A 25,320-nucleotide genomic window follows, 5' to 3' on the forward strand; every position below is an offset into this window, starting at 1 on the left:
ATAGACACATTTATATGTAATATATTCATATAATTCATATATATATTTATTAAGTTCCTTTTCCTGCAGTTGCTTTGGGTTTACGATGCGCTGAAAGTTACTGTTGGTGTCACGTTTGGGTTTAATTTCGTACTAGAGTAGGCCTATAGCCTATGTGGCGCTTCGCAGCATCTCCTCCGTTCCACAGGTCCGCTGTCTGTATAGGTGCGCGTCTCGCCTTTTTCCTTCCGCATGCACTTTACGATTTCGCCGGCTGTTGTTTCCAAATTGTGAATTTCCTGGTTTGTCGCTGTCTGACTATTGCTGCATAGTCGCCGTTGAGAGAAATACAGTGAGAGTGCATGGCGTGCAGCTGTTCAATGAGGATATTTGTCCCGATTCAAATAATTGTAAAATGTAAAATGAATAGACCTATGTGGCGCTATTGTAGCCTATAGGTTAATAGTGAACGAATGTGTGGGAAACCCTGCAGTATCTTGGTTTCATGTTAAATCAGTGTCACTTGTCATTAATTGTATTAAAAACTCTTAACTTTAATACGGCGACACGATATGGATATCTCCCACAGTGTTTCTATCATAAATTCACTCTTAGCTCTCATTCCCTTTCAGCCAATCACTGTGGGCATAGAAGGTATGAACATGACGTCATCCATAGCAACAGGGTCAACCCCGCCCCCTTATCTTAGCTTAGTAGTCCCTCCCATTCCTTAGTAAAAGTTGGTCTTATCAGCTTTGTGAATAGGTTTTAAGAAATTACTCCTTACTAAGAACTTTTAGTGCTCCTTATGAGTACTCTTAGCGCTAAGATAAAATGTTTTGTGAATACGGCCCCAGAGCACTACATGTCCTGATAAATGTGTTATTTTTGCAAAGTGGCCCGGCCCTTCGTAGATTTTTCTGTATGTGGCCCTCAGTGAAAAAAGTTTGGACACCCCTGGGTTAAACAGTGAGTCCATAAAACATTCTCTCTGTCTTTTCTCACCGATTTAAATTTTATTTGCACATACATAGGATGTCAGAGTTCAATACACCTTCATATTTCCACTGGTCAAGTAGGTCTTTAATCATTTTGTATGTTCCCATAGAAGTAGGTAATTTACCAAATGTTAAAATTATTGTAAAGAGGAGTAAATGCTTCGGTTAAATTTTTTTCTTATTTTTTTCACTCAAAATGTGATAAAGCTCAAAAGATAAATAAATCAAACAAATATAGCCTTGCTTAAACAAAAGTGTTTGCTGTTCCTTAAAGCTGGGGTATAAGATTTGGGAGAAAATAGCAGTTGGGATAGAGATTCGAATCCAAATACCACAACCGCTTCACTTGTGTTCTCTCTGGTCCCTCCCTGACACACTCTACACCAACAACGGCGGTGCCAAAGTCAATGGACAGTCCCAACAGCCAATAAGAACGGAGAATCGGAGCCTCGCTCTGATTGCTCAAAGTGTACATGAGCGGTGGCAATTTTTGGGGCTGGCACACAGAGGCAGGGGAGAGCAAAGTGATGAGTAGATATTCTCAGACCACTTCACCTACATATAGCTGAATGGCTTATATGAAATCTTTGCCAAATATTACAGTGAAAAAGTTACCCACCCCAGCTTTAATTCTTATTGAGCATCTGCTGCATCAGCATATTATCTTGACATCTTGTTCCAGGTAACTGCTGGGGCCTTTGATGGTTTTTGCAGTCAAAATTATGAATAGTTTTGTTAGAATTTTAATATTTCAGCTACTTGGGGTTAGCATTATGAGAGTAGTTGTTCTATGCATGTATAGGTTTCAGCTGGCTTTTGAATTTTACCCATAATCATACTTTTTTCTTAAATAAATTATGTTGGTATGGATTGGGTTACACATAATTAAAATAAATGCTAATATGGACTTCGGTGAAATGTCTGTGCTCTAAATTCTTCTTGTCTCTTTTTGCTTTTGCTCAGGTGTTCCCACGCCAACTGAGGAGGTTCTGCACCACACACTTAGCATGCTGGTCCGTGAACGGAAGATCTACCCAACACCAGACGGATATTTAATTGTAACCCCTCAAACTTACTTCATCACTCCAAGCCTAATTCGAACCAGCACTAAGTGGTACCACTTAGATGAACGATCCACTGACCGACACCAACAACAGCAACATCAGAACCAACAGCAGCATCAGCAGACGCAGTGCACCTCCCCTCTCTCTGGCACCATCACTCCGTCCACCTCTGGAGTTGTGCGAGATCGGACACACCCAAAGTCCAGTCAAAACGGAGGAGGTGGGGATTGTTTTTACAACAGTTACCGTGGAGAAGAACCATCCAGCCACCACACCACCCTGCAGCGTCGTTCCCCCAAAGACCACAGAGAGTCGTACTCGTCCCCGCAGTCCCCACAGACACCTCCTCAGCAAGCAGGAGGGAACACAGAAAAGAGTCGCAGCACCCTCGGGTTCCCCTTCAAGACGGACACACTCACCAAGCACCGAGGAGGGGGAGGAGGGGGAGCAGGAACTGCAGAGATAGAGAAACATGCGGGTGGAGGTAGTGGTACAGGAGGTAGAAAATTTGGTTTAAAGCTGTTCCGTCTGAGCTTTAAGAAGGACAAGACTAAGCAGCTGGCCACCTTTTCTGCACAGTTCCCCCCAGAGGAGTGGCCACTCCGTGATGAGGAGGCACCCAGCCAGCTGCCACGCAATGTAGAGATGGAGATCATCCGCAGAATAAACCCTGACCTCACAGTGGAGAACCTTGCTCGGCACACAGCGGTCATGAAGCGTCTCGAAGAAGAGCGTGTTCAAAGAAGCAAAGCATCATCAGCTAATCACAGCTCCAGGAGTAGGAGAAGTGGGGGTAGACACAGGAAGCAGTCTCAGACCAAGCTCATCCGCTCACATAGCAAGACAAGGGCTTCAAGGGTTGAGCCGAGCGATGGTTCCCACCTGGAGATGGCTGACAGGGACTACAGAGCCTACTCATCCTCACTGGCTCGGTCGCCAAGGGAACATGCCCTGGCTATTGAGCGGCAGCGTGCCCGGCTTCACCTGGCACACAGCAACCCTAACATCCTCGACTCCTCCCACCTGCCTGTAACACCAGAATGGGATGTATCTGGAGAACTCGCCAAGCGGCGCACAGAAATGCCTTTTCCAGAGCCAAGCCATGGCCCATCAGCCCACCACTCCAAAGTCCACCGCTCACACTCCCACACACAGGAGAGAAAGTCCAGGAATGAACGCAGCGACAAGGCCAAGGAACGGTCCAGATCCATGGATAATTCAAAGGGACCACTAGGAGCAGGGTTGATTGGACCACCTGATTATTACGATGACCGGAGCCGTTACTATACTGACGATGGCACTCTGCGAGCCAATAAAAGCGCTTCTCACTACTCTCATGCGACCCCCCCTCCAGCTTTGCTGCCTGTGGATTCTCTGGGCTTGGATGGTGGCAGAAGCTTAGAGAAGATTAAGAGCAGGGACAACCTGCCGGCATACTCACCCAAACCTCTGCTCGCTTCCATCCCTCCCGATGATTACTTTCAATCTGCTGGTTCCGCTGAGGCTGTTCTTGTAGCATCAAACCCACTAGGAACTCTGGGCAAAAGTAGCCATGAGGGATTAAAACTAGGTAGTACTGACAGGCAAACAGAGAGATTGACACCCTATCCCCTAGAAACTAAGGAGGACTTGGCAAAAGTGGGACCTAAGGGTGGCAGCCTGCCTCCAATACCTCTCTCTATCACTGACCCCCCCCTTCCTAATGGACGACCTCCCCACAGTCAAGAGAAACGCAAGGAGATATTTAGTAAAGACACGCTCTTTAAACCTCCTCCTAGCCTCCCTTTACCCGGCTACAGCTCCCTCAGAAAACCCTCAGCGCTCGCCTCCTCTCCTCTGTCCTCATCCTGCGATGCACTCGATTCCCAGGAGGCCTTTGATGCTCCCAAACCTCTCGTGGCCACATTGTCTGCTCCCTCACAAGGGATTGAATCCACTACCAGTGGTGCAGAGGCCTCCTTCGACTACTACAATGTATCAGACGATGATGAACTTGAGGGGGGGGATAAAAGTCGAGGAGAGGACGGAAAGTCTGGCATTGTTGGAATAGGAGGAGGTGGTGCAGGGACCATGCAGTGGTTGTTGGAGAGAGAGAAGGAGAGGGATCTACAGAGGAGGTTTGAAAGAACCCTCACCTTTCCTGGTGCTAAAGAAAACCTTCCAGAGCCCAGTCAGAACCAGCAGTCAGCTCACTCTGCTAGACTGGACAGTATGGACTCAAGCTCAGTCACTGTTGACAGTGGATTCAATTCACCACGGTGAGAACTGCATACACATTATTATACCTGATTAATATACATACAGGGCTGGGCGATGTTGCCTGAAAATATAATTCCTGATTTTTTCATACCGCATTCATTTTTTATTTTAATCGATTCCTTTGAACTACAAAAGGACTAAGGAATTATTTAAAATAAGTTGTTTTATTATAAAATGACTAGGGATGCACCGATCCACTATTTTTAGTTCCGATCCGATTCCGATATCTGGGTTTTGGATATCGGCCGATACCGATACTGTCCGATACGATATCATAATTGTTATAAAAAAATTGTTGGTGGTGATGTTATGTATAAGGCTAGGAAGGCTTAAGCAATTCTAATTTAAAAGAGGAAGAAATATACACAAATATAGGTTTATCTTAAAGGCAGAATTATAGTCATACAAAAAAAAAAATATGTGGTTGTCTGTTTGTCTGATCAGTCTTCCTCTCTCTGGCTGTATTTTACATAGTAGAATTTGCCTCTCCACTTCCTTGACTTGGATTAGCTTTGGTTAGCTCACTGGATAACAAACTGATATGTACTGTATGTCAAATTACAAAGTGGTGTCCTCTCTCCCTCCACCGAACGTCGGCGCATGCTCGCACGGCTCGTTCGCTCTTTCATAGTATAAATAAAATAAATTTTATTTTTATTTTTTTTAATCGGAGCTGTCAGTCCGATATCCGATACGCAGATTTCGGCCATATCGGACCCGATACCGATACTGGATCGGATCGGCCCCATTCCTAAAAATGACCTAACAAAAATGAATTTCCCTATAATAAATAAAGTGCAAACAAACTTTACATTAGCTTTATCCAAACAAAACCTTTTTTAAATAAGGTTCCTCTTGATCAATCAAAATGAATCCCTCTTTTGGGATTAATGAAGTGGAAACCTAACTTCCACCAAATTTCACTGTTAATAAATAAATGACAGGTTTCTCTTATCTTATGGAAAAAAGATAATTAATAAAGTGCAAAACTAGCTGTCACTTTATGTAAACTAAATCAAAGTGCCTCACTGCCTTATCTGTCGTATGGGGTACTGTGTGAATCGTTACCTGCTCACCTTGCCTGCTGCGTTGCAGTTGGTGTTTGAGGGCTAACGTTATAGTTGTCTCGCAGTGCATCACACTGCCTCCATTCGGCTGAATGCCTCTTGCAGGTGCTGCCTTAAGACAGACTTAACAGCAGGGCAATGTTTTGGTAGTTGTTGGAAGCTGCAAACCCGAACTATTTCCAAGCGACTGAGTTTAGGTGCCTTTTTTTATGTTATTTCCCTACTAGTGGGTGTGTTGGGGACAGAGCTAGGAGGGGAGGGGATGGGATGGGAGGCCAGAGCAGAGACAAGAGAGAGCCATAGGCTACCATATTTAGCCTGGTTAAAGGGAACATTTATATTCGCAATAAAATAATTTGACAAAATCCAAACAAATTCTTAAAAATTTACTTTTTGGACCAGGCCCTATCTTCTCTTAATTTTCGATTGACCATTGTGAACATATCGGCTGGAATCTGATGATAAAAAATAATTAATAATATAATAAAATGCATAGTTGATACACAAAATACAGAGATCATGAATTATGTTTTAATGCTTCATGTACTGCAGTGTTTCTAGCAGGATATCCCCATTTAAAGTAGACCAGAAATGGCTTCCAGACACTATAAAATCCTGTTGCTGAGAATTTCAGCTTTTTTTGTGCTTCAAATGTGACATCACATACCAAACCCAGCGCCAATGAGAAGGAGGGGCTGCTGATTTCCAATAAGTTAAAATAAGACGTTAAGTCAGTAATGATGAAAAGGTTACGATAACTGACTGGGAGACAAATACTGCCACCTCGCCTGGGGCAACACCAAATATTGCAATTATAGAGACGGCAACGTCATGGAACACACATTGCGCATTCCCTATCGGGACCCATTGTTATCAACAATGTTGCGCTGCGCCAATGAGCAGCTTTCATAGGGATGAATAGGCAATGGTTTTCAATCTGCTGTCCTTTTCTCTATAGGTCAATGGGTGCAACGGATAACAAAACTCACGTTTCGAATCGTGTCATGGTTTTTGAGTCACGGATCGGATCATTTTTGGATCAACAACAATACAAAAGGCAAAGATAAAAAGACAAATATAACTTTGCTTTCAATTACCTTTGTCGTTTTATTTTAAAAATCCACCGTGAATTACACAATAGCGTCCAAAATAGTGTCCACAAAGGCTATTTGAAATAGAATCTTAAAACATTTAAAAACTAAATAAAGAGCTAAATGAAGTTATAATCCTACTTCCTTTGAGCATGGATAGTAGTTACAGAGTGTGCATTGGAGAGAGAAATATTGGCAGACAGAGGAAAGAAGAGATAGCTTTATTTTCTAATTTTGTTATATTACTTTGGATTTAAACTGACTCCTGCTGTTGCAAGCTGATCAGCTGATCCAAACAGCTGTTTGACGAGAAGAAAACAAAACTGAAACTAAACTATCCTGACCTGGCTTTGCTGACTTAAGGTGGAGCAGCCAAATATAGCCTAAATGAATAAATATTGTTGTTATACACAAGAAGGCCTAATGTGTTGTTCACGTGCGTCCCGAACCGTGAGGGTTGGTCCGTGATCCGTTGCAGCACTACTGCTTACTAACTGGGGATTCTAGCACTTTAAGTAGGGGAGACTAACTATCCAAATTCAGTGTCCCTCAATTTTGATTGTAGAATTTTTTGAGATTGTTGTATCTAGATCCTTTACGAAGTCAAGTAAAGATGTCTGTGACAAAAAACAGATTTATTACTAGTATTAGTATGAGAGATTGACCAGGCCATGCACAGACAAGAGCAAGCTCATGACCATACTTGAGGAGCATCGCAACCAGTAGGACTAGGGATGGGGCCGATCCGATCGGATACCTAGATAGATAGATAGATATATATATATATATATATACACACACACACACACACACACACACACACACACACACACACACACACACACACACACACACATATATACACATATGGGAGAACGGGGTAATCTGAGCCACTTTTTACATTTGCTCCCCTCTAAGGGAGCTAAAATTATTTATCACTCAAATTTACACATTTCCCATTAATTCAGGATGTTTCCTAGAAATGGGCATTAGCAGAATTTCTTAAAGACAAAGGGCAGTGAAAATATGATTGTTTTAATGTGGCTCACTTTACCCCAGCTGTGGGGTAAACTGATCCACTTACTTTTTCCACTTTGAAACTACCATAACAACACATATTGTAACAGTAAGAATCCTGAAAGCTAGCCACACATTCCAGAACTAATGTCGGACTAGTAAAAGAATGATGGGGTTTGGTCAATTAAGCAAAGCAAATTTTCTAAACACTTGAAAATAACTCTGAACAAAATCAAATACAACATATTATAATTCAAAAGGTTTTAATAAGATTCAAATTAAAGATAGAACCAGTTAGATTAGAACACAGTCTGGGGGTCAGAACACAGGACCCTTAGAGCCAGCTAGTGTCTGGGGGTCAAAGCATAGGAAAATCAGAACCAGCGAGAACAGCCTGGGACTCAGAACACAGGAGAAGACCCAACTGGATTATAACATCAGCCTGTTATACTCTACAACTAGGCCTACTCTACATTCCAGCCCTGAAGGTTACAGGGAAAGATGAGAAGGTGCTCTTTCCGTGTGGTTGCCCCAGGTCGTCTTCCTGGTGTATTTCCTTGGCATGATGGCTTTTCTACAATGTGTATGACATTAAAATATGTTTAAGACTAAACTTAACTTGTGCCTCGTGGGGGAAGATTCAAGATGATTTATTTTGTCATTGTACATGTTTCAGAACAACGATTATCTGTTTACAGTTATACCCCGCCAAGAGACATAGAGTGACAGTAACCAAACATGGGAGACGGGGGATACACTGAAGAGTCGTCTAGCGTGCGCTGCGCCCCTCAAAGTAGGAAGAATAAAGAGAACGTCAGGGAAAGACAGGTTAAAAAAATGCTACTCTCACACTCCGCTCCTTATGGGTGCGAAGTGTGTGATTAGTACAAAAACCACCTTGGCATAATAAGCACATGATAACGCCACAGAGAAATCGAACACGTTGATAAGCACAAAGGTACGGGTTAGGGGTTTATGGGACGGTAGGTGTCACAGCCCAGGCACCAGGGGGCGTACGCAGCCGGCAGGCGCCCCGCCCGCGGCATCCATTCTGCAACGAGGGAGGGAGAGGGGTAAGGAGACAAGAAGGCTTGGGTGGTCAGGGGTCGTGTGTGCTATGTGTCTACGTGTGTGTGTATGTGTGTTCCGTTTATCTAAATCTGTCCAGACATAACGGGAGTCTTCAGGCGCCAGATGGTATAGCGAGTCCATGTAGACAACCTCGAGGCCCAGCCAGAGATAGAGTTCACAGGAGATTAGGTCAGGAGCTGTGGGGGTAGAGCGTCTTTCTGCATAAACATCCCGGAGAGAGAAGAGATAACACCTCCAAGGTCTGTGTGGGGAGCCGAATCGAGATAATGAATTTGTTTTGAAGAGACTAGGCGCTGAATGTGTGAAGCCCGTCTTAAAGTCACTGGTTTAGGTAAATCCGAAATATTCCAAATCCAGTGGCCGTTTTCCGTGCCTACGGACCGTTAACGCTCACCCAGATCGCATCCACTTTTCAATTAAGTCCGTAAAGCACCTCCAGCTTGCGGTTCACTTCGCTTAATACTGTACGTTAACAGCCTGGCACAAGCCCTCAAAGACGGGCAGCTTGTTAATGGCCTGATGTGCAGCCAATGCCTTTTTAACCTTGCGGTAGAACAAGAACCCGCCAACACCAAACAGCAGGAACCCTGTTACCAAAAGCCCAATTATGTAGATATCTTCAGCATCCTCAATGGAAAGTGGTGCCAGACACATCGGGTTCCAACTGCTCCATGCGTCCCAGCTGTATCCGGCAGCAAAGGTTCCATCAGGACAGCGGGCTTCTCCTGTGCCCACTTTTCTCGTTGAGAAAATTTGATCTATTGCAGAGAGACCCCAGTTGATCAGATCCATAATTTAGCTATTCGGAGGAATATGCACAGAGAGTCTCAGGGATAGACAGAGACAGCACAAGACAGAGAGCAGAGCAGGGAAGATAAGGTTCAGGAGGGAGGAGAAATGCGACCGCCTTCGTTGAGAGCTAGTTCAGAAACGTGAGACAGTGGCTCACTTTCCCCCACCACCACAATTTGAGAAAAAACTACCTCTCTTAGCATTTCAGGCTAATCTTCAGTTATCAGCATCGTATGATAGAAGTTTTTCTACGTGAATACATTTGCTTTGGCACAACAGTTGATTAAGTTGACAGCAAGAAAATTTACTTTTACATGCAAAATACCTATTTTGGTGAAAAAAACATGCTTACACCATGAGGCCCTTTCTTTCAGGGCCATGGGGAAATGAGATGGGCTTGAAAACATATATCTCACATGACCACAAATGTTTTCCGTTGCCTACATACAGGGGGTGGCTCACATTACCCGATGCCTCAGATTCCCCCGTTCTCCCCTATATATATATATATATTTTTTTTTTTTTATTATTAAAAATAAAAAAATATATATATTTTATTTTTGAACGTCAATGCAATGCATTTCTTTTTGCGAATGACACGCGATCTAGCAGTATTGTCACGCATGTATTAGGCACGTGTAGGCTTACGATGAGGCAGCGGCCGTCAGCTGTTAGTGCTGCCTTTACGCACGGCGGTGGAGACGAACCCAAAAAACACACAGCGGGACACGGCGGCCCGGTGATATGGAAACGTTTAACAAGGAACTTCATAAAGACACACTTAAAATAACGATCTCTGCCCATACAAAAAGCTCTGACTTGGATAACTGTATGGAGCGATCTCTGTATAAAACCATCCGGTATGGCTACATGTGTCTGATGACGGGCCGTTATATTAATAATAAACAGCGCACTGCACATTAGAACAGCATGTACATTAAAGATCTCGTATCCTTCCTGAGAAGGCAAACATGACAATTTTTCTGCACAAAAATGGTTAATTTGACAAAGTTAATAGTTGTGGTCTTATCTTTACAGAAGACTACTTCGTATTTTTTATGTCAGTTGAATTTTGTTTCAAGTTAAATGCAAATGAGCACTGTTAATATTCCAAAAGGCTAACGCTCTTCCTTGACTGTTTTCAGTCTGTGGTTCTCATTGGGTGTACTTATTCCCTTACTGTAGATCTTTCTTATCAAAATTATTACTTTTAGCTAAAGTTTTATTTTAAGATTAGATTACCTGGTAGTCTCCACATTAATCTCCATTATTATATTGTTTGAAACAGTATTGTTGTATTAGATAGTATGTAAATTGTGTGAATTTTTAAATGGTTTATTTGCAAGTTACTCGTAATTATATTGTTAAAGTTAATTGTGTTAAATGTGGCACTATTTATAAAAGGGCATTATTTTTTTGACAAAGTGTGGGAAATTTGAGGCTTTAAAGTACCGGTTAAAGTACCGTTTAAGCACCGGAACCATTTCAAAAGTACCGAGTAGTAACCGGTATCGGAAAAAACCCACCCGATACCCAACCCTAATGAACAGTGGTGGACCTGACTGCAATGCAATGGGGGGCGCCAGCTAAAATCTTGCCTAGGGCACCAAATTGGTCAGGGCCGGCCCTGCGTGCGAGCATGCTCCGACATTCGGTGGAGGGAGAGAGGAGACTTTCTAATTTGACATACAGTACATATCGGGTTGTTAGCCAGTGAGCTAACCAGAGCTAGCCCAAGTCAAGGAAGTGGAGAGGCTTCTGCACTGTGACAAATTCTACTATGTAAAATACAGCCAGAGAGAGGAAGACTGTTCAGACAAACAGACCACCACATAGTGGGGCAGAAGTGATCATTGAGAAGGATTATTTTTGTGTGACTCTATAATTTATATTTTCATTAAAATATTGCATAGTCTGCCTTTAAGATAAACCTATATGCATTTGTGTTTATATCTTGCTCTTTTATATTAGAATTGCTTAAGCCTTCCTAGCCTTACACATAACATCACCACCAACAAAAAAATGTATAGCAAGTATCGGTATCGGCCGATATCCAAAACCCAGATATCGGAATCGGATCGGAACTAGAAATAGTGGATCGGTGCATCCCTAAGTAGGACTAGTGATGACTGTGGTGACATTGATCAGCAACAACAAAATACTGCCAGTGCCTTCATTAAATCATATTAGAAGGTCTTAATTCAGATATTACTTTGCATATTAAAACAGCTGTGTACAACTTTGCAAGTTTCAAGTACAGAAATAATATAACTTGAAATTGTGTTCATTTTGTTCACACCTATGACGGTCCATGTTCAACAGTTTGTAAGAACAAAAAACATAAAAAGCGAACGAAGACATTTGTCAAATACTAATAAACATAATCAAACCTGAAAAGAGGACTTTCTGGGAACTTCATTTAACAAATGTAGTGATCCTGGCATCGCAACCAAATTCAAAGGTGCAAATTAGTTTTAAAAACTACAGAAATACATTGGCTCCCCTACTATTTGGATAAAACGGAGAGGTTTGAGAATGGTTTTTAATTATTTAAACAACTTGGATGACCTCGGTTTAGTAAGGGGAGAACATAAGCAGCCTTCCAGATCTTCGTGATTTTGTTTGAAACCAATGAGAGATAAAAAAAAACAATGAGAGATTTAAAAAGTGTCATTGGTAGGGTTGGGCACCGAAACCCGGTACCAGTATGGCACCGGTTCTGACGTAAACGGTAGTAACCAGACCGAATAAGAACGAAAGTTTCGGTGCCTCATTTCGGTGCCGCCTCCTGCTGTAGTCACGTTTGCTCAACACTCGCTCACGTTCGCACTTTCACAGACTCTGATCGCGTTGTGTCAAACAATTTTTTAATTGCAATGCAATGCATTTCTTTTTGCAAATGACACGCAATCTAGCAGTATTGTCACGGATGTATTAGGCACGTGTAGGCTGACGATAAGGCAGCGGCCGCCTGCATGCTTCCTCCCGTCAGCTGTTCTAGTGCTGACTTTATGCACGGCGGTGGAGACGAACCCAAAAAAACACAGCGGGACACGGTGTTCCGGTGATATGGAAACGTTTAACAAGAAACTTCTTAGACACACTTGAAATAATGATCTCTGCCCAAACAAAAAGCTCTGACTTGGATAATGTTATGGAGCGATGTATAAAACCATCTGGTACATGTGTCTGATGACGGGCCGTTATATTAATAATAAACAGTGTGCTGCACATTAGAACAACATGTACAGTAAAGATCTCGTATCCTTCCTGAGAAGGCAAACATGATAATTTTTCTGCACAAAAATTGTTAATTTGACAACGTTCACAGTTGTGGTCTTATCTTTACAGAAAACTTATTTGTATTTTTATTTTATTTTTTTGTCAGTTGAATTTTGTTTCAAGTTGAATGCAAATGAGCACTGTTAATATTCCAAAAGGCACACACTCTTCCTTGACTGTTTTCAGTCTGTGGTTCTCCTTGGGTGTACTCATTCCCTTATTCCCTAACTGTAAGTCCAATACTACATTCAATTTCATATGGGTGTTTTATATGTGTATCTATTTTAATTTTTAAGGGGTTTTATTGTTCAATTCATAAGGACTCTTTCTTATAAAAATTATTACTTTTAGCTAAAGGTTTAAAATGGAGATTAGATTACCTGGTAGTCTCCACATTAATCTCTATTATTATATTGTTTGAAACAGTATTGTTGTATTAGATAGTATGTAAATTGTGTGCATTTTATTTTATTTAAATTTTAAAATAGTTTATTTGTAAGTTACTCGTAATTATATTGTCAAAGTTAATTGTGTTAAATTTGGCACTGGATATAAAAGGGCATTATTTTTGACAAAGTCAGTGTTTCCCCTACCATTATACAGGCCATTGGGACCCCCCCGCCAGGCCAACAGCAGCCTGACTTTACATTTTTTTTTTTTTTTTTTTTTTTAAATACATTTTTAATTGATTCCGTAATAATCATTTGCGAGCGTCTGCGTGACAGTGTCGGTCTACCCCTCGTGTGCGCCTGTCTTTACAACCTCTCGTTTGATCATCCCATCAGCTGATCTGTCTGTGGCTGTGTCTTGATTCAGGGGTTGCACCCTACGTTGGCTGCATTTGAAGACCGATTGCGTCATAGCGGCGCGTAAAGGCTGTCCCGTTTGCAAGGCTCCTTGCAAGGCTCCTCATATGCGGCCGAGAAATGCAGCCTTCGTTTCACGGTTTTGAAGGCTGCATCAGATGGATCCTTCGTGGCCCAACATATCCCAAGATTCATTGCGTTTTTTCAGAGATGGCATAAAATAAAATAAGAAATAACAAAACAGCAACGTGTTGCTCCATCTTCTTAACTTTTATCTTCCTTTCTTTTTTTCTTGTACTTTTTTTTCTTTTCGTCTGGTAGGCAACTTCTTTTTCTTTTTTCCTCCATTGACAAGGCTGTCTCCGTTGGCAGCAATCAGGGTTGCTAGGCAGCACAGGAGCGGCGAGTCATCACGCAAGGTAACGGCTTGTTACGTAAACCGGAAATGCTCGTAAACGGAGACCTGCGGAGACCGTCTCATAAAGGCTCGTTGGCCTTGGAATCGGCCTTAAAATCGGCCTTCATAGGCTATAGCCTTCATAGACCGCGAGACTGCGTCCTACCGAGTGCGTGGTCTCTGAATCAAGACACAGCCTACGTGTGTCTGCGCGCGGCGCGATCGATGCGCGTGTGCATTCGGTGCGCACTTGTTAAACACGGAAGCCAATGAGCAGAAGCATGACTTGCAAGCAAACGTTGAACAAGTGGCGAAAATAAAACTAGCGTCTGCTCTATGGAGATATTAAGGACTCAGTAACAGGGACGTTGAACAGGAAAAAGTGCTGAGCAAAATTTAGAAAGTTAAAATCACTACGTCGCCGTGGCAACACAACCAATCTGTATCAACAGCAGAGATGGTGCAGAAAAAACGGCATGCACACATTTCAGTAAGTTTACAGAAGTGCCACACTGCTACTGCCTTTGACATTCTCAGAAAAGCATTCATTTATTTTCAAGGGACATAGGCCTATTTATTGTTTTAACTGTTAAGTTATCTTGAAAACAGCAAGCTATTGTAGGCCTAGAAGCTTTATTTTTTTGTATTTTCAATGCTACTTTATTTTTATGTTTTAAATTGAGAAATACGCTAGATGAAATATAATGGTCGGAATAGGGAATTTGCCTTGTAGCACACATGTTGATAGGCTAATCATGATGTGTAGCCCATGTTAATTCATTTATTTTCAACAAGGCTATTTGCATAAAAAAAATGTTTCAATAGGCTAGGTTCGAGGTGAGGTGATTCAGATTATTCCAGAAATGAGTACTAGACAGGACCTGTCTATATTAGATCTTAGTGTTTATTGTTTTTTATTGAAATCCACGTGTTTTTCTTCAATAGTTAACATGGCTTATGTCTCCAAATTATTAGAGAAAATTATTATAGGCAGGACATATGACAGTTGTTTACAGAGCACAGAATTAATCAGATTTCGCCTCTCAAAGTGCACCAGATTGATGCATTTAACTTGAAAAGGATAAAGTTTTCTTCTGCAGGGGGATGTCCCCCTGGAAGGTCCATTCTCACCCAGCAGGATCTAAGGGGCCACTCACACTAGGGCCGCGGCCCCGTGCCAAAGCTTATTAGCATACTAAAGTCTAGAACGTTTGGCCTAGTGTGACCACGCCAACCGTATTCCAGCACGGAACAGCCCCTTGGCCACGGCCACCTGGGAGAGGTGTGCCGTGGCCAAAGTACAGATGCTAATGAGATGACACGCGCACAAGCAAGCGCACAGGCGGCGTTCCTGACGTGAATTTATTAAGGATGCATTGTCCGTTAACGTCCGCTGCCTTACTAGTAGTCGGCACCAGAATTGCCCAACACTTGGACTTGTAGCTATAATGTGTGAGAATTAACGTGTGTGTAGGCCTAGGTGTGGGCTAATAAAAGAGGGAGAGAGCTAATTAGGTCGGCTCAGAAAGCACAGCAAAAAGGTTTTCGTGTTTACTCACGTTCGTCAGATGATTTTTTTTCTTTTTCCTCCCGTCAGCTGTCATAACTGCCTTTACGGATGGCGGTGGAGACGCACCCAAAACAACACACCGCGGCCCGGTGATAAGGAAACAGTATAGCCTACACTAAGGTTTAACAAGAAACTTTATAAAGACACTTAAAAAAACGATCTCTGCCCATACAAAAAGTTCTGACTTGGATTTGATGGAGCGATCGATGTGTACAAAACCATCCGGATACATATGGTCTGATGACGGGCCGTTATATTAATAATAAACAGCGTGCTGCACAAATATGAGACTGTCCACCGCGACCTATTACGTCAAGGCTACATTTAAAAAAAACAATAGCTTAAGGATTCTCGTTGCTCTAATGTGGAAGTGGAATATTTGATTCGGATGAAAATATTCACAAGCAGTAGACTAAGCTCCAAATCCTAAACGCGCACGGTGACGTAGGCAAGGTGCAAGTGTGCCCAGGCCACGAGCAGTGTGAGCACAGGCCTGCGGGGGGAGGGGGGGGGAATCGTGCTGAATCGTGCTGAGCACGGAACAGGCAAACGGCACTAGTGTGAGTGCGCCCTAAAAATCCTGTGAGAAACACCACATGTACAAACATACTTTATGTGAAAGCACAACCCTATGCCCTCATTTTTAACGGGCTGTCAAAAGAGGCTCATCCCAAATGGGGTTAGTTTTAGTAAAATTTTTCTAGAAATTTGTTATGCACGCGGCGCGCATACTCTTAATCAGCTCTTACCACCGGGCCTAAAAAAAAAATGGGGGAAACACTGAAAGTGTGTACAATTTGAAGCTTTAAAGAGGACCTATGATACTTTTCGACTTTTATGACCTATAAACGTTGTTATAATGATTTATAGTCAAGTTTAAACATACTAGAGTATCAAGTAATTACGTACATGCATTTCGACGTATTCCCTGCTGACCGTCTGGGGTGGCTGTGCAGAGTACTAAAAACTATGGCAGCCGGTCGAGCCGAACTTGTTAAAATTTCCGGGATGTGTGTGTCACGCTGGGATCGTTTCTGTCATGTTTCCATATATGGTAATGCTGCAGCCTGCTACTCAGGCAAGCTCCCAGGTTGCTATATATAGCAGGGGGTGACATTACCAGCCCTGTGCTCGCTTAGCTCAGCCGGTAGGGAGTTAATTTATAATAATTGATTGGATTTATATAGCGCTTTATTTCGATGTTGTTGACTCAAAGCGCTTTACAGGGTTCCAGGTTCAATTCGTTCACACACAGTCATACCGGTGGTGGTAAACTACGATAGTAGCCACAGCTGCCCTGGGGCAGACTGACGGAAGCGAGGCTGCCATTCCGCGCCATCGGCCCCTCCGACCACCACCTCAAACACACAGCAATCATACACATTCACACAAGGCAGGGTGGGTGAAGTGTCTTGCCCAAGGACACAACAACCATGACACAGGTGGCCGGGCGGGAATCGAACCTCCAACCCTTTGATCATTGGCCAACCCGCTTAACCACCTGAGCCACAGTCGCCCAATTTATGAAAAAATAGACCCGAGTTCGCGTCCCGCCCGGGCTGTTTCTTTGCAGACTAGACATTTAGAATTTTTTCACTATATTTTATCAAAGTAGGCCTACAGGTTCCTATTGTTTAACACTGATTCAGTGTCATAAACCTTTTTGTATTATTTGTGTGCCACTGTCACCTGCCATTTATACTAATAATAGTACCTGTAGTAGTTGCTGTAGTACGCTAACTGCTAGATGCACCGGCAAAAGGAGGGGGAGCACAACTTCCCTTCGCAAGGTAACCAATCACAACGGAGTTGGGTTTGCAGGAAGGGGGGGAGGGGGCGGAGATGGCAGAAGCAAAGTGTTTACAGGGCCTGCTGGATCGCCAAAATAAGAGAAAGAGCTTCCCGAAAATCTACAGTTTTTTTTTATGTGATTCGTGTACAATGGATTATACATTTTTTCCCCTTCCCCCCCTCCCCCCCCCCGAACATACCCCACCCACCCTCACACCCAATTACAAACAATCCTGCATTAAGAAATTAGTACACAAAATAATGCATAATGTTAAAAATATCAGAAACGAAACAGAAACACACACTTCAAGAAACAAAAACAAACAACCAATATGAAACAAAAAACACAAAGAAATAAAATTTAATCAAATAAAAGAAGGGAGGGGGTAGCTATTCTTCAATTATTGTGGTCGGTTTCTTAAAATAGTTTAGGAAGGGGCGCCATATTTTATGAAATTTAGTCTCAGATCCCTGGGTAGTGCAATGAATTTTCTCCAGATTCATACATGACATAATGTCTCTAATCCAATGTGAGTGGTATATAGCAGTTTTTAACAAGAAATTAAGACCAGAAAAGTAGTATAATAGGATCTCTTTAAAGTACCGTTTAAAGTACCCTTTAAGCACCGGAACCGTTTCAAAAGTACCGAGTAGTAACCGGTAACGGAAAAAACCCAACCGATACCCAACCCTAGTCAATGGTAGACCAGAGAAATAAAGGGAGTAAACTCATAGATATGGAACACTAGATACGACACGCCCCGTCTCAGCCGCAGCACACAGGGCCGCCAGCTTGTGTAGGTCGTGCACCACACTTCTCTCTATGGCAGAAAGGAGACCCAAGAAAAAAAAATGGGAAAAGCAATCTTGTTTTTAAGATTTTGAAAACTTTTGAATAATGTAAGGGTAATTCTTCAACTACAGACACTTTAGGTGTTGAAAGTTTTAAAATATCACATTATTTTGAGAATTGTATTGATATGTTTCTGTTCTCTATCTTGTCTATAAACAATCCTGATAGTGGCTGTGCTAAAATTATTTAAATAGCCTAATATAGCAGTGATTCTTGAGAAACAGGACAAAAGGCCGTCTTCCAATATTAACTGCTGTTATGTTTAAAAGTAAACATATTTAAAATTGTAGATGTTATTAGGGATTAAAGCAGCTACGAGTAACATTTAAATATCTTTTAAACTGCCTCATGTTTCCTCTGATAATCATAAATTACCTTTAACAGCAAACGAGACCATCAGTGCAAAGAAAGATGTTTTTATATTTTTTTTATTACTGCTGTTGGTCTGGTCGCACACCCAGTCCGATTTTCGGTTCACACGTGCATGCTCTATGGTCACATATTCGTATTGGTCGCAGATTTCAGTGTGGCGCAGCAACGCGATTTGAGAAGCCTATCCCTACAGGTGAGGGAAGGGGAGCGGGAGCCTTGTTTGAGACAGTTATTTGTCGTCATAATGACTGATAACGGGGCTGAACCATCAAAGAAAAAAAAGACAATGCAATGAAGAAAAGCTAAAAGGGAGAGTGATAGGCGGGCGGGACGAGGGCGTTGCCAAGCAACGTATATACAATTTCACGGGAGCGAATTAGACTGCAGTGTTTACTCCTAATGAATGAGCGGTTGGTACTAACACAAAGTTTGCTTTGCTTCACCATCATCAGATAACCATTATACATCTGACATAGTCATTATTTACATCAACAACACAAACACATTACCTCATCGTGATCCATAATAACTGCCGTCTCTCGTTCATTCGCTTTCTGTGAGGACACGTAATCTTTCAGCTCCGTGAGAGAGAGTAGTTAGGTGACACTGCTGCATCAACTCATTGCAATCAGGTGTGTGTGGCCATGGACGTCGATTTGGCTAAACAAGTGGGGGGGACAAACAGGCATTCTGGAGTGAATTTTCAAAAGTGGGGGGGACAATGAGGAAACATCTTTTTTTCTCTTTAGTGCAGGTAATGAACGGTTCTGAAAGACGGCATACCCGCTCACTAATGAATAAAATGTATACAAAACACTGATGTCTGACACATTTGATGAAAAAAGCATTTTCAAAAAGCAGCGGACATATGAGCCACTAGCTGCTCCCCGTAGCCCAACCAAACATGACGTAAACAAAAGGAGCTTGGGAAGGTAGTTCCGACTGAGCACATCGAGCCGAAGCACGGCTGGACTGTCGCACAACAATATTACTCCGCCTCGGTCTCCATGGCAACCTAGCTAGTAGCATAGCCATGATCAGCTTCAATTACTTCTTGATAAACAACCAGTGACGTGCGGTGAGGTCAGTGAGTGGGTAGGCAGTACTGAGTTCTGAAAGCCAGATTTCTCTAAACCTATATATTGTTAAATCAAAAACAATAAACAACAAACAGGCACGCACGGCCGATTTCAAATAAGTTCCTCCCTTTCTTTCTCTCTCTCACTCACTCACTCACTCACACACACAGACGGGACGTATATGAAATGTCACGACGGTGACTTCAGGTTTGCCCGTAGCCTACTGTAGTTTGGTCTAAATGATTAAACATCGCATCCATCGACTTAACGGACCCGTCCCTCACACCGAGGGCCGAAAAAACGTAAGGCAACAAGTCAAACCTTCGCCGATTCAAACTACCCCGGTACTACTTCTATTCAACTTAAAAATAAAAGACAGCATTCATCATTATGTAGGACTACAGCATAACTGATGGCAACTCCACTCCATAAACTTTATCTTAATAGATAAAGTACCACTAGCATATGCCCCATGGACCTGTCCAGCATCAGAATGTAACCATTTATCCACATTGCAGAGCTTAGGTTTGTTCGTCAGTAACAATGAAAACACAACTGCTCAATTGAATATAAAATGCAGAATGGATTGCACTCGGTATCAATTCATCCAACTTTATTATTAAATAAACCCCAAAACAGTTTCTGACTCACCAATCTGACTCCCTGGCTGTAGAAATAAGCAAGACGATAGTAATCCAGTGACAGTCTGACTGACAGCACAGCTAGCTAGCATCCTTCCGTTCATGTAGGCTACCTGTCCGTTTGAAATGCTCGAACATTGTTTGTCCCTGTTGCTGCTGTACACCGTCCAAGGCTGGCGCAGGCCTTTCTCTTGCTATTCATTCTGTTCCTTTTTAAATTATAATCCAATTTGTTAAAATTCCTCCAGTCTGAAATATCTGCATGCACGGACACGGCAGCTGCAATGTTGACTTAAAAATCCGCGGGGGTAATGCGACGTGAATGAGCATAGCCAACGTAATGACGTTGGCCTAAGCTGCGTAAATGTCTAGTAATATCTCGATTTTAATTGGTCCATGAATGATATGTAATGTAAAGGCTTATGTGGCATACCATTTACGTAAAAAAGGCACAAAGAATTATGCTTATTTGCGTACATGTTAAATAATACAGAATCAAGTGCGCATGCGCGAAAACTTTTTAGATCGAAATAATTAACAGTAACAGTAATAATACAAATATAAGTTTATTAAATAAAAAAAATATTTTATTTTAATTTTTTTGCACACGGCGCGCACGTCACTGTAAACAACATCGTCAGTATCCATGTGCCGCGACACAAGCTGCTGTTACATTACATTAACAGTCATTAGTGGGCATAGAGGATGGTAATCCCTACAGTTTACACTTCACAACGGGACACTTAAAGCCACTCGCCATTGTCTCTCTGCTGCTGATTGAAATGCATCAGTCTTCTCTGGTGTGCAAACTAGCGGAGACTTCGGAGCATGTTTTCTCTGGTGTGCAAACTAGTGTGTGTGTGTGTGTGAGAGAGAGAGAGAGAGAGAGAGAGAGAGAGAGAGAGAGAGAGAGAGAGACCTTAACGCTGTGTTTTAATACGGCTGGACGCACTCCATGTCCGGCTTAAAAAGTGGGGGGGACAAAATGAGTCTTGACGAAAAGTGGGGGGTACATGTACCCCCCATCCCCCCGTAATCGACGTCTATGTGTGTGGCACTGACTGGCATTAGTTGATGCAGTGTCACTAACCACTCTCACAGAGCCGAAAAGAGTCCGTGCCCTCACACTTTCAACACACGGACATGCTCTATATTGCGCCCTTCTCAGTTGACACTCGCACGCCTGGCACGAGCTAGAAAACAGCTTTGCGACAGCGGGCGTCGTTAAAATACTACCGCTTTTGTCCAAAGGGGCCGCCAACGGACCATGTTACTCGTAGTGGCTTTAAGAATAGAATGTCTGGAGCACAATTATCCCCTAAAATGTAATTTTATCATTATTATGTCAAATATATGACACTCGTTGTCTTCTCAAGACGTCCAAAACAGTGTGTCCACAGAGAAGGGATCAATCATTCGTACGCAATAAAACCTGTTAAAAATGTACTTTAATGATTAAAAAGAGCTTTTCTCATCAAAAGCAACACTAAATAATCTCTCATTTCAATAACAACTGTTTTTCTACAACAGATTCATGTTTTATATGGTTTCTTAGTGGTGGGACACTTTTTGTCACCACTGTCAGACAATCCATTAAAATGTAAGAAAATCAGTCACATTATTTTATAAAATTTTTGTTTCGGCTTCAGGTCGCGTTGTGTGCCGGTGACAGCAGAAGAGAATAAAGTGCACTTCTGGTGCGTGAAATGCTTGCTGTCTACAGGGGGCTATTGAAATGGAAACAACATGTGGGGCTGTCGTTGGACAGATGTTTTAGCTTGTGTTATACATATAAACGGTATCTCACCCTCAACTATTCAATAAACATGTATTATTTTGTTATGAATTTGCATGTCTGTTATGCATGGTACATAGTCTTGTATTCCATTTCCTCTTGCCTGGTTCCAGAAGTAGGCCTTTCACACCGCCGCAAAATCGGAGCTAGTTCCAGGGTAGTTCGGAGCTAGAGCCAGTGTTTTGGTTTCACAACGCCAGAGAGCCGGCTCCGGGCTGTAAAAACCGGTTCAACTCAAACCCCGGGATTGAGCAGGGTTTGAGGTGAGAACTGCTTGCGCCAGCGGCCGGGGGAGGGATTATCCTGACCAACTAGACCAACACAAACCTCATGCCCGCCATATTTAAAAACACCGCTACTACGAGACGTAAACATAACATAATTACTGAACGTAGCGATCAAATTGACCGGCGAAAATACGCTGTATGTGTCCTGTTTTAGCAAAATGAACTTGTGTCACCACCGGTAATGCCAGAGACACAGCTTTCTATATTGAAAAACACTATCTTTAGATCAGCGCGCAGCAGTTAAGTTACAAATAGAGCATTAAGGCTGCGGCTTCACATTAAAAGCATTTCACTGGCTTCACATTAGCATTTCACTGGACAAACGTGAGTTGGCTTTTATTTTGAAGTAACATGAAAGTAAACGCTGAAGCAGGCAGCACCTTCACAGCATGGACATATAAACACAGAGCCCACTGAGCCGAGCAGCGCGACAAACGGAGACACACGCACACACACACACACACACACACACAGATAAAGTGAGAGCCAACACGTGTAAAAATAAGACGTATTCGCCGCTGTTGTTGTGCTTAAAGCTAGCACTAGCTTTAGCGTTAGCCATGAGACCAGCAACGTCGGGCGACGTACACACGTTTACAGTGACGTCATGACGTTGCTCTCTTGCCGGCTCCATGGCTGGCTCTGGTCGTTGTGAAACCAACCGGTTCATAACTGGTATAAGGCTGTAACCAGTTTTGAACTGGCCCCAGCACCAGCCCGGAACTGACTCATGGTTCTTTTTGGTGTGAAAGGCCTAAAGATGGAAGTTTTAAGCACTTCCTTGGTGTTGTGGTTGTGTATGGTTCTATAAATTCTTAATATGTATCTCTCTGCAGAACAAGGGAGAGCCTTGCGTCCAACACTTCTTCTATAGTGGAGAGTAACCGTCGGCAGAACCTGGCTCTGAGCCCTGGCCACCTTGGAATTACTACTGGCAACGGCCCCCCTTTCTCCTTCCGCGCCATCCCAGAACCTGGCAGCACCCAAACGGAGAAACTCCAGAAGCCCAGTGCCTGCCTTGCTTCAATCACCAGCGTCTAGGAGCAGAACTAATGACTGGGCCAAAAACAAATGGACTGGGGCTACAAAATAGAAGTTCCACCCCAAAGGACTGTTACACCTTAAAACAGACTGTCTGGATCAGTGGAGTTGCCCCACCGTGGAACGATAGCTGTACACACACGCACACACACACACACACACACACACACACACACACACACACACACACACACACAATAATAATATATACACAATGACATATACAAACAAAGGAACTTAAACCACAAGGAAACTACACTCCCCCTCACACATACACACACATCAAGCAGATTGACCATGTCATTTTACAGCCTCTAGTTTACACACTGCTACACTGCTGTTATGTTGTTTTACTTACGTGGGTTCTAGGTGTGTGTGTGTGTGTGTGTGTGTGTGTGTGTGTGTGTGTGTGTGTGTGTGTGTGTGTGTGTGTGTGTGTGTGTGTGTGTGTGTGTGTGTGTGTGTGTGTGTGTGTGTGTGTGTGTGTGTGTGTGTGTGTGTGTGTGTGTGTGTGTGTGTGTGTGTGTTGGATTGGAGGGAGGAGGTTGTATGTTTGTATAATCTGTAATCTCAGGTCATGTTATTTTCACTCCCACTCCAGCTGCTCCAGGTCATTGTATCTCCCTCCAGTGGTGTCTCCTGGTATTACATACTGAAGAAATGCATCTATGCTGACTAAACAGTCAATGATCAATTAGCTCCTCTCTAAAATGTACCACTGGCCTATGAAAGGCAATGACAAATAATACTGTGTATCATCACTACAAAATGCCACCACAATGAGAGGTTTAAGACCGTCGAATGAGTTACCAGTAACCATCAGGACTGGGTTTACGATAACACCTTGTAGAATGAAGTAGTTCTAATCTGTTGGTCTGTTGGAATCCATGGTAATCGGAACTGCCTGAACACTGTCTCCAGGTTTCTAACCATCTTCTAACTATTCTTCAGATACATAGACTAGTATTTTTAAACATTCATGGAGACATATCTTCCATTTTTTCCCTTCCTTTTTTATGTTCACCCATCATGTCCACGGGGTGCGGCTGCATCATGGCTGCCTGAAAACAATTCTCTGTCCACTGGACACATTTTCTCTTTTTTACACTCCAATATCTTAACGTAAGACATGTGTGACTTTCCAGAAAAAGATAAGATACTTTCTTGATCTGTGAGGGGGAATTCACGTGTTAAGACTATCTGAATGCTAAGAAAACATATAGAACTATTTGAAAGAAATTATATAAAAAATTTAAATCTGAGAAGAAAAGTAAATAGACATTTTTAAAGTTACATGCAGTATATGCAATACCTTACAAAATACAAGTGAATTAATATACATAGTATACATTTCCATATTTATTGTCATTTGAAATGGAATTGATATTTAACCATATGCTGTGTACAGTTTATACATTTGTCTTCATGTACATGTAGCAAAACTGGTTTGCTTGTAGTCACGTCACAGAAGTGTTCAGATATCATATACAATATATTGAGGTCCTGTAGGTGACGTGACAGCCCGTTATAGCTGCGATACTGGCAGGCAGAAAACATTTCTTTCTCTGTCCTGCTAGAATGTTAATGTACTGATATTGAGTACTGAGGTAGGTTATTCACAAGATAATAAAAGTTAAACTATGTCAGGTTCAGCACAACACAAAGTTAAACATCTAATTATTTTCAGCAAACATCACTTAAAGCTGTGTTACGCTGAAGAAAATAATTGTAGTGGTTAAACTTGGAGCCCACAGAGTTCTCAAGGCTTTGCAGTGATCATATTCTAAATGATGAAATTCATACTTCTAAAAAATAACTGTAGAAAGAATTTAGGGTTGTTAAAGAGGGTGTAGTACAGTGAGTACTTTGGTCCTTATCCAGATGAACGGTGAACAAAAACCTTAAAAGGTATATTTATTCTTCAATAACCTTTAAAGGTGTATTCCCCATTTAAGCATGATTTTGCTGAACAGCTTTTTAACCTTATCTACATTAGCTATTTAAGAAACGGAGAAGGCTCGTTATGGATGAGAGGGTTAGTAGTAGG

The 25,320-nt window shown here is 42.3% G+C and overlaps 1 protein-coding gene across 2 annotated transcripts in view; it reads left to right on the forward strand.

The window, feature by feature from the left end:
* LOC307256224 (storkhead-box protein 2-like) overlaps positions 1-25,028 on the forward strand; it is a 74,810-nt gene extending 49,782 nt beyond the window's left edge. For both annotated transcript variants that reach the window (XM_080035124.1, XM_080035125.1), the window contains exons 3-4: positions 1,941-4,299; positions 23,069-25,028. In XM_080035124.1, the coding sequence (XP_079891250.1) occupies positions 1,941-4,299; positions 23,069-23,273 (2,564 nt within the window). In that variant the 3' untranslated portion in view covers positions 23,274-25,028. The remainder of the gene's footprint in view (positions 1-1,940; positions 4,300-23,068) is intronic.
* Positions 25,029-25,320: the final 292 nt, after the last annotated feature.

The sequence above is a fragment of the Ammodytes marinus genome (genome assembly GCF_949987685.1).
Source record: "Ammodytes marinus genome assembly, chromosome: 10".
NCBI lineage: Eukaryota > Metazoa > Chordata > Actinopteri > Uranoscopiformes > Ammodytidae > Ammodytes > Ammodytes marinus.